The 10778-nt window shown below is 43.7% G+C and overlaps 1 protein-coding gene across 1 annotated transcript; it reads left to right on the plus strand.

Annotated features, from left to right (window-relative positions):
* The first annotated feature begins 9070 nt into the window (after positions 1 to 9070).
* LOC139835021 (uncharacterized) lies at positions 9071 to 10566 on the plus strand. Its single transcript, XM_071824967.1, has 2 exons — positions 9071 to 9829; positions 9930 to 10566. Exons 1-2 carry the CDS (start codon positions 9080 to 9082, stop codon positions 10251 to 10253), a joined length of 1074 nt encoding a protein of 357 aa, XP_071681068.1. The 5' UTR covers positions 9071 to 9079; the 3' UTR covers positions 10254 to 10566.
* The last annotated feature ends 212 nt before the right edge of the window (positions 10567 to 10778 follow it).

Consider the following 10778-nt stretch of genomic DNA (forward strand, 5'->3'; position numbering starts at 1 on the left):
GCTCTTAATGTGTTGCCTAGTGCATCTACTCAGCGCTGCAATTTGTTCCAAACAAAGGCTTTAGTTGGTCCTGACAAGGCTTGCAAGGTCATTATTGATGGCGGGAGTTGCCGCAATTTAGCAAGCAAGGAGTTATGTACCAAGCTGAAGTTGAAGTATCTACCGCACCCGCATCCATACTATATTCAGTGGTTGAGCGATAATGGTGAGATGAAGGTAAACCACATGGTGCGTGTTGAGTTTGCTATTGGACCGTATAAGGATTGCATTGATTTTGATGTCATTCCTATGACGGTGTGTCACCTACTATTGGGACGGCCTTGGCTCTATGACCGTTCTGTGCAACACAATGGCCGTGCTAATACATATCACTTGGAGTTCAAGGGCAAGAAAATCAATTTACAACCTATGACACCACAGCAAATTGTCAATGAGTCTCGTCAGAAAGTTGAAGTCAACTTGGAGGATGCTTCTTTAGATAGGCGAGAGAATTGTAATGTTGTGAGTGATATAACGAAAAGTGAGAGAGTGAATTCCTTAGTCTCATTAGCCACCAAAGAAGACATGAGAGAATTTAGTGAGGATCCTACAGCCATGCCTCTTGTGCTCTTGTACAGGGGTACGGTTTTGGTTTCTAACGACATGACCCCTCTTCCTTTTGGTGTTTCTAATGTTTTGCAGGAATTTGGCGACGTGTTTCCGGACGAGGTACCCGCAGGACTTCCACCATTGCGAGGTATTGAGCATCAAATCAACTTGATTCCCGGAGCTTCGCTACCCAATCGGGCACCATATAGAACGAACCCCGAAGAGACGAAGGAGATACAGAAGCAAGTACAAGCGCTACTCGATAAAGGTTATATCAGCATAAGCCTTAGTCCTTGTGCTGTTCCTGTTATTCTTGTTCCTAAGAAAGATGGTACATGGCGTATGTGCGTAGATTGTAGAGCGATAAATAACATTACTATTCGATATCGTCATCCTATTCCCCATTTAGAGGATATACTAGATGAATTGAGTGGTGCTGCTATTTTTACTAAAATTGATTTGCGTAGTGGTTATCATCAAATTAGGATGAAAGAAGGGGATGAGTGGAAAACCGCCTTTAAAACAAAATTTGGTTTATATGAGTGGTTAGTAATGCCTTTTGGTTTAACTAATGCACCTAGCACTTTCATGAGACTGATGAATCATGTTTTGCGTGATTTTATTGGCAAGTTTGTGGTTGTGTATTTTGATGACATATTAATTTACAGCCGCAATGAATCTTATCATATTATACATATTCGACATGTTTTGCAAGTGTTGCGTGATAGTAAACTCTATGGTAATCTTGAGAAGTGCACATTTTGCAAAAATAAGGTCATATTTCTGGGTTATGTTGTCTCTAAGCATGGAGTAGAAGTAGATGTGTCTAAAATTGAAGCTATTCAAAATTGGCCTACTCCCATGAATGTGAGTCAAGTAAGAAGTTTTCATGGTCTAGCTGGGTTTTATCGCCGTTTTGTGCCCAATTTTTCTACTATTGCTGCACATTTGAATGAATTGACTAAAAAGGGTGTTGCATTTGAGTGGGGCGTTGCCCAAGATCATGCTTTTGATGAACTGAAACGATTGTTAACTTCTGCACCGTTGCTTGCACTTCCTGATTTCAATAAGCAATTTGAGATTGAATGTGATGCTAGTGGCATTGGAATTGGTGGTGTGTTGATGCAAGAGGGTCGCCCAATTGCATATTTTTCTGAGAAACTTTCTGGTGCTAAGTTGAATTATGCAATATATGATAAAGAATTGTATGCTTTAATTAGAGTTCTTGAGGTTTGGCAACATTATTTGTGGCCAAAAGAATCTATCATACATTCTGATCATGAAGCTTTAAAATATCCGAAAGCCCAATCTACTTTGCATAGGAATCTTGCTAAGTGGGTTGAGTTCATTGAGTCTTTTCCATACATTATTAAGCATAAGAAAGGAAAAGATAATATTGTTGTTGATGCTCTATCTAGGAAGAATATGCTATTAACTCAACTTGATGTTAAAATTCCTGGATTAGAGGTGCTATGTGATTTGTATGCTACGGATCATGATTTTGCTGAACCATATCGCTTATGTGCTCTTGGTAAAGCATGGGATAAATATCACATACATGATGGGTTCTTGTTTAGAGCTAACAAACTATGTGTTCCAGAATCGTCTGTGCGTTTGCTCTTATTGCAGGAATCACATGTTGGAGGTTTGATGGGTCATTTTGGGCGTGAGAAGACGCTACTCATGCTCGCTGATCATTTTTATTGGCCAAAGATGAGGCGGGATGTGGATAGGTATGTGAAGAGGTGCATTACTTGCAACAAGTCCAAGTCCAAGCTGAAGCCTCACGGTTTGTATACTCCGTTACCGGCACCTACTACTCCTTGGGAAGATATTAGTATGGATTTTGTGTTGGGTTTGCCGCGTACTAAAAGAGGCCATGATCCTATATTTGTGGTAGTGGACAGATTTTCTAAAATGTCACACTTTATTGCCTGCCACAAAAGCGACGATGCGTCGCATATTGCTAACCTGTTTTTTAGGGAAATTGTTCGACTACATGGAGTCCCGAAGACTATTGTTTCTGATCGTGATGTGAAGTTCATGAGCTACTTCTGGAAGACACTTTGGGGAAAGCTGGGGACAAAGATACTGTTCAGTACTACTTTTCATCCCCAAACTGATGGTCAAACTGAGGTGGTGAATCGAACCTTGTCACAACTGTTGAGATCCATGATCAAGAAGAACCTGAAGGAGTGGGAAGAGTGTTTGCCGCATGTAGAGTTTGCTTACAACAGGGCGGTACATTCTACCACGGAGCTATGTCCTTTTGAGGTGGTGTATGGTTTCAAACCCATTACTCCACTTGACTTGTTGCCTTTGCCTATACATGAGAGAGTTAATATGGAGGCATCCAAGAGGGCAGATTTTGTGCGAAAAATCCATGTGATGACTAAAGAGTTGATAGAGAAGAAAGGCAAGAGCAATGCTGCAAGGATGAACAAGAAGCGCAAAGAGATGTTGTTCAAGCCTGGTGATATGGTCTGGGTACATTTTTGCAAGGATAGGTTCCCGAAGCTGCGGAAGTCTAAGTTGAAGGCTCGTGGTGCTGGTCCTTACAAAGTGCTTGCCAAGATCAGTGATAATGCATACTCGATAGATCTTCCATTTGATGAGTTTGGTGTCAGTAATTCTTTCAATGTTGCTGATTTGACACCATATGACGGAGAAGACCTTGGAGCGTCGAGGTCGACGCCTTTTGAAGGGGGGAGATGATGGGGACATCCCTACTACACCACTACCTCCGTCATTGATAAATGAAGATGAACCTGCTGTGAAGCTCAAGTCCAATGAAGTTCGGATTGGACCAATTACAAGGGCTCGTGCGAAGCTACTTAAACAACAGGTGAACTTGTTTCTAAACGGTACTTTGATTGATGAGAACTTTATACTGCATAAGTCCTATTACTTATGTATCATCAGGTATCAAGAGGAGACGAGCGTCGCACGAGGAGTAGAGGAGCAGCTGGACATGAAGACGGACGTCAAGATGGACGTGAAGCTGGACATGGAGCTGGACATGAAGATATCTCATGGTTGCGCGAGGGAGGAGCGGGAGGCATGCGCGAGAGGAGAAGACGACGTCTAGGCCGGTCCAGCACCCGGTCAGACCGGCCTCCAGACCGTCCAGTCCGGTCCCTGGCCCGGTTGACCGGTCGCCAACCGGTCGCCAACCGGAAGGGACGCATCGTACCGGGCAAAAACCGGAAAGTTGCGAGGTTTCCGGTTGCCGCCCGGTTGACCGGACGCCAGACTGGTCGACCCGGTCCCTGGCCCGGTTGACCGGATTCCAGACCGGATTCGTTCGAGTCTGTCTCGACCAGATCTATTCTGGGTCGGTTATTCTTGTATCTTTTCGACCAGAACTCGTCCCGGACACCTATATAAGTGCCCAGGACGCCTCCCTAGCTGCTTTAAACCACGTTTAAGATAAACCCTAGTGCTTAGTTGTTTGCTCTAGCAAAACTATTGAATCCCTACACCATATTGCTTGATATTGTGTAGATCCTGAAAAAGTCTTGTGTGATCTGCTGTTCCATTGGGAATTAGACGGTTGCAACTTACCGCTTCGTGGTCGGCGGCTACGTGCGCAAGTGTGTGGAGTTGCGAATATCTTGCAGGGTTGAGAGCTGTTGCATTGGCGACAGGGACCAATCGAGAGATCTCGTTGCGTCATACAAGTTATCATCCACTTCATCATCGTGTTTCCCCGCTGCCATCATCCCGTGATCATCATCACCATTGTTGCTTACTAAGAAGACCGGGCCACCCCTTATCATTCATTGTCCACTCCAGCGGCAATGAGAATGAGGGCAGACGGAAGCCATAGTTAATTAGCATGGAGGCTCTGCCAAGTCTATACCCTAGGCTTGCTGGGAGGAGTTCTCATTGGAGAACATGCACCTCCTAGGCTTATAAGGATAGTCGGCGGGGTTGCCGATGCGAGGGTAGCACCTGTGGGATGATGCGACGTGACACTTCTTGCTCCTCTCCTCCATGGGACCATTTGGCCGCCTCCTCGGTCTTGGATAATTTTAACGAGACCTTGTTCGATTATGTTAGTGTATCTTCAATTTTGATGGCATTGCTCGGTGTTTCGTAATTGTCCTATGCATGATAGTTCATAGATGGCAGATGTAATTTTGTGATGTATGTGTTTCAATATTTTTATTGCGGCTGGTGATGAACATGCTATGTGTCAATCACATTCACCTACCTGCAACTTTCAAGTGCCTAATATTTTCTATGCCTTCAAATGGCCGGGAAAGTCGTGATTGGAGCCTCCAAGTACCTACACTCACCTCATTTCAAGAGTATTTTGTGCCTTCAGTATTTACATAAAAACATCTTAGAATTATCAAGAGCGTAAGAAGACGAGACAGAGTCTATGTGTGGGCTCCACCAACTCTAGAGAGGTTTTAACACTCAGGACGGGGTTCTCATCGGAAAAAAGTCTTTCTTAGAAAAGCACTAACTTACCTCCAACGGGATCAGTTTGGGGAGAGTAGTTATGAGCATATAAATGGAGGCATCGAGGCCATGCGGTTAGTTAGCATGGCCATGGTGGAACTACCTATATCTATAGGAGAGCATATGTAGTGATGCCCCAGCTTATTTGATATCATGATACCAGTCTTAAAATTTAGATTGTAAGAGTCAGAAAATCCCGAAATAAATTTTTGGATGTTCACAAGATGTGTGTTTACATTATAATTTGCAAAATCAAATTCTTAATACTCCTATAGAAACAAGAAAAAGAGAAATCTAACATGAATAATGTCACTCAAAGACAAAAACACAAAATTAGACTATTCACATAGCAATTTGTATTTTTTTTTTGTTTCTCTCTTTGCATTTCAAATTTGGTTCTGTAAATTCCAAAGAATGTAAACACATACCTTGTGAACACCCACAGATTTGTCTTGAATTTTTTGGATACTTACAAAGTTGAATTTTGTTAAGTGTCATGGTATCATGTGAGGTGTGGTATCACTAGAATTTTTCTCTGTCCATAGTTGTCCAAAATGAGAGCACGAGGATAAGAATAGCAAGAGAAGAGGAGCTCTGAAGTATACTGGTGGGTGGCAGCACAAAGCTAGGGGAGAGAGAGATGTGGTTGTGTGATCAAACCCTTGGTAATAGGATTAAAATTTCGGTGTTGCTGCGTTCTGCCATTGGTGATTGTGTCAATCATGCTGCTCCGCGATCTAGTCCTTATTAGGGTTCATGTCGTGGTGTTGACATCTTTGTGTTTGCGTTGTACTACAACTTATACTAGGCGTTAAAAAAAACTAGAGACAGGAGGTGTGAGGGTGCTAGGTTTGATGAAATAATAAAGAACAACGTTGGATGGCTATTTAACCGTAAAATTGTAGGAAAGTCCACCTTCATCCTTATTAGTGATCCGCGGTAGATTTGCCACTTTTTGCAGATTGCCACGTTTTACTTCTTCTTCTGACATTTTGGCAACAATTAACCTCTATTGCCTTCCATAATCTGAAAGTTATATCTAACTGTTAGGGCAACATGAAAACTGACTATAGAGATAACTTGGGAGCGCACACAATAGGGTTCCACCAAATTATGTCAGTTTTCATAAAATTCAGTTGAAGGCTAGCAATACCAATGTATTCCTACGCCACATTGAATATACCCCTAGCAAATTAGGGCTTAAGTTTTTCGGCCAGTTTGCTTCCAAGTATAACACATGGGTATGTCTTCTTAGTTTGGAAATGATAACATCACAAAACTAAGAGTAAAATATGACAGTACATTTCAAATAGGATAAATATTTCACAAGATTGAAGTGGAATTTACTACTCCCTCCCATCCATAATAAGTGTCGGACCTTAAGTTCAATTCAGTTGAACTAAATCCGTCATACTCATTATGGATTGGAGGGAGCATAAAAAAATGGGACTGAAGGCACTATTGGTTTCAGGCAACTGAATACTTTCATCTGAACTTGATGTCGTGGTACTTTTACACAATTCATATACTCCCTCCGTCCCAAATTTTATACAAATTCATATACTCCAATGGAATTGAGAGATCGGAGAACATAGTAAATAGTGTCTAGATGCACTCAAATTTAGAGGAAGTTAAGATAATAAGTTTTATGCGCGACGGGTGGAGTACATCAAATAATTAAACTCCAATGGGATTGAGCGGGCGGACGGCCGTCCATATCTGCTGTGGTCAAACCCCTCTGGCTTCAGAATAATAATCCGGATCTGTTTTTAGATCATGCATGCCAAGTTTGCCACTATTAAATATGATCGCTGCCCTGGAGTTTCGGGACCAACTGCACCGGTTGAAGCCTGGATAGTGGATACAGCATTGCAGGAATGATACCTTACCTCACGATCGACAGTGAGGTATGCATACAGTATGCACTTATAAATTCAAGGTCATTATGTTATTATGACAGATAGATAGAGTATGAATATAACTACCCTCCGTGCAACCCATGAGGTGATATATACTTTGGGCATATGACGATGAAAGCCTTGGACAATGAACCGTTCCTGTGAGCGATTGCATGAGTCGCACTGACAAGGGTTTAACTTGTCAATGCCTATGGATTGTAGGCTAGGGTTTAGTTAGAAGTAGAGGGCAAGTAGATCTCGAAGGTTTCAGCCGAAAAGTACTCGACGACTATGAAAACTAAGGTTTGCAGACAATGATTCGATTGATTCTTTGTCCCTCGACTCCCCCTTATATATGAGGTGGAGCCGAGGGATTCGTGCTATACAAGTTTACAGAGTCCGGGACGGTTTCTAACTCATCCCGCCAGATTACAAACAACACTTCCTATTACAACTCTATCTTTCCTTAGTAAATCTTGGGCTCCCGAATCTTCTTATTCTTCGGGTATTGGGCCTCCAGTAAACCCCGGGTACCATCTTCGGCAGGCCCATTTGGGATGCCTATGTCAGTAGCCCCCGAGATTTTGCTTGAATCGTAGAGTCAGGGAAAATCTCCATTGTTTATTTTTACTCGAAAGCTTTAACCTTTTATATTTCTTCACATAAAATTCTATATTGTACAGGGATACTGGTAATTGGGGCTAGTTCATCTGACGGATCAGGTACTAGTTAACTGCTCTAGTGGCAATCCGCAAAAACCTACTTCAAAATCACGTCCCCGGACATGATCTCGGGATACTGGTGTAAACGTCGACAGGTGCCGCTTAAGGTCTTACCATTCTGTCGAGTCCCAGTCAAATTTATCGGGTACCTAACGCGTCCGTTAGGATTTTTCTTCGTATCTGTTGATACGGATAAAAGTAGCAGAGCGCAGTCTTTGGCGATGCCACGCCCAGCAGAACGGATCTGGGGTCTTACCTTCGCAAATTTTGCGGCATTCAGAAATTGATCGCAACTTCGGCGTTCTGAGAATATATTGTCGAGTGCTTTTCCGGCTGTTGGAATGGCACATTTTATCGAGTCATATATGACTTATATTGTTCTCCCGATGGGAGTATATGTAGAGTTAATTATAACTCGAAATATACTCTCTTGTTTTTCTATTTTTGTTAATTTCATCGGGCACGCGAACAGCGTTCCCGATGGGAGTAGCCCCCGAGGCTACAACCAAGAACTTGTGCTTGGTTGTAGGCTCAACATTTTAGTCCACCTTGTCGCTATATTTTCATTACTTCCCAATATGATCTCTTTCTTCTTCTCTCTTTTTTTTATCTCTCGGGTGCGCGAACAGCGCTCCCGATGGGAGTAGCCCCCGAGGCTACAGCCAAGGACTTGTGCTTGGTTGTAGGCTCCCGCAATTTCTATATTTGTCATACTCGAAAATTTACTTTTTTCTGAAGTAGCCCCCGAGCATTTGGGCAAAAACTTGTATTTGATCAAAGGCTCCCGAAGTATTGAATAATTCTTTCTGTCGTCACTTTTCTTTTATTTTTCTTGTCGACATACTTCCCTTAATCAAATTTACTTCATCCTTCTCGAATAGTCGTGAGTTCTCTGCCCTGTGGGTCCATTGCTTCGACTATGTTGACACGTCGTGCAAGTAGTGGACACACGTCCTCCGCTTTTCCTGGCGCACGTACGGTAACGCCTATTTCAGTAAAAATACTCTTTTGCCCTTGTGTCTAGAAGATCCATCCTCACCACACGATTTCTTCATCCAACGGCACACTGCTTCACCCGAATCTTATATAAACCCTTCTTCAACCTTCGTTCATCCCCTCGCTTGCGCCGCTCACCTGTTCCTCTTCGCATAACTTCCCCTGCGCCCAACTCTCTTCAATCTTCCGTACGCACATACATTGCTCTGCCCACTGCCGTTGATGCCACCGCGCACGCGTCTGACTCGCCACAGCACGCCGGAATCCAAGATGGCTGCCGAGGATCTTGAGTGGGAGAGATCCAAAATCTCCAACCAGGACACCAATATGCTGAAGAGGCTCGGCCTCATGACGAAGGAGGACGCCATCCGCTTTCCTAGCGAAGAAAGCTACCCCAAGCCTCCAATGGAGTATCGGGTTAGTTTTGTTGATCACCTGATCCGCGGCCTTTCAACCCCAATCCACGATTTCCTCCGCGGCCTTCTTTTTGTTTATGGGATTCAACTGCACCAGTTGACTCCCAATTCCATCCTTCACATTTCTATTTTTATCACACTTTGCGAATGCTTCCTCGGAATCACTCCCAATTGGGCTCTGTGGAAGCGCATTTTCTGCCTCCGCCGTAATGGCTCCCACAACGTCACTTATAACATAGGTGGCGTTGTTATCTGTGTTCGAACTGATGTCGATTATTTCGACGTCAAGTTTCCTGATTCTGTCCAAGGATGGCGCAAAAAGTGGCTCTACATCCACGAAGAAAGCGCCAATTCTGTGGAGCACAACATAGTTCCTTTCGACGGAAGTGCCAGGATTCAGCGTCGCCGTTCCTGGGATGCCGAAGCTTCTGAAGAAGAGAAAAAAGCGACAGAGGCGCTCATGGCTCGTATCCGTCATCTTCAAAACACTCGAGGCAAAGAGCTATCTGGTGTTCAAATTACTGCCTACTTCCTTAGGATTAGGGTGCAGCCTCTTCAGGCTCGCAAAAATCCCCTCTGGACGTATTCTGGTGAAAACGACGCCAATAGAATCTCCGACGATCTTTCTGCAAAGGACTTGGAGAAGTTGATCCGAAGAGTTTCCCGCTTGGCAAAAAAGGATCCTATTCCTTCCGCTTGTCGCGTGGAACCATACAGCTCCGCCAATCCTCTCCCCGAGGTATTTTGCCTTCTCGAGTTTCTATCTTGTTCCGAATTTGCCCTGTATCTCATTGTATTTGTGTCACTCTAATTTTTCTTTTGTCGCTGTTTTCTTGCAGAACCATCCTACTATGACTTCCCTTCCTCCTCTTCCTGAGGATGGAGAAGTCGAAGAACGGGGCATCGTTGCCGAAGATACCCCAGGTTCTTCTATTCCTGAAAGTGAAGTCGCGGGTTCCCACAAATCTGCGGCTTCCCATGAAAAGGAAGTTGAATCTGAGGCCAGTGAATCGACGCAATCCCTTCCTCCTGCAGTTTCCCCAAAGAACAAAAGGAAAAGGCATGATGCCGAGGATTCTGGCACTTCTAAGGCTGAAGAAGCTGGTCCTTCTAATCCGAAGGCAGCTTACGATCCTTATGTTGAATCCCTCATCAGCTCGTAAGTCACCTATCTCGCTATATTTTTGTACTCGAAATATTTATCTTGTCGTGCTTTTTATACTGCCGATTTTTTGATCAATCAGTGATGAGGAGGAAGAAGTACCAGTTACTGACGTGGCTCCTCGAACAAGCACGTCACGTACTGTACTTGCCTCAGACACACTAGTTGAAGGAGAAGAAACGTCGCCTCCTCAACAAGACGTCGTCACCACTACTCCGCCATCAAGCCCCCGAGTCCCTTCACCAAAAAGGGCAAGGGTTGAAAAGATTGTTGATCCTGCCCCTCAGTTGGGCAGTTCGTCGACTCTGCTCTTAGATGATGTAAGTCTGTCGACATCTATATTTTCCTTATTTTATTTTTTCCACCTTTTCTCTTTTTCATGCCGATGTTTCTTTTACTGTGTTCACGCTGAACAGCCTATGATCAAGGATCTTCTCCGCATCGGGTCCCAATTTATTGGGTACCGTGAATATGCCGCCAGAGCCGAAGGTAACGACTTTTATACTCGCTATTTTGCACTGACTTT

This window comes from Lolium perenne, chromosome 1 (genome assembly GCF_019359855.2).
Source record: "Lolium perenne isolate Kyuss_39 chromosome 1, Kyuss_2.0, whole genome shotgun sequence".
NCBI lineage: Eukaryota > Viridiplantae > Streptophyta > Magnoliopsida > Poales > Poaceae > Lolium > Lolium perenne.

Bases quoted from the DNA above. Each gene is read 5' to 3' on its own strand.
- LOC139835021 (XM_071824967.1), top strand. From the start codon at position 9,080: ATGGAGTATCGGGTTAGTTTTGTTGATCACCTGATCCGCGGCCTTTCA. The intron at 9,830-9,929 runs GTATTTTGCCTT...GTTTTCTTGCAG, and splicing joins CCGCCAATCCTCTCCCCGAG to AACCATCCTACTATGACTTC.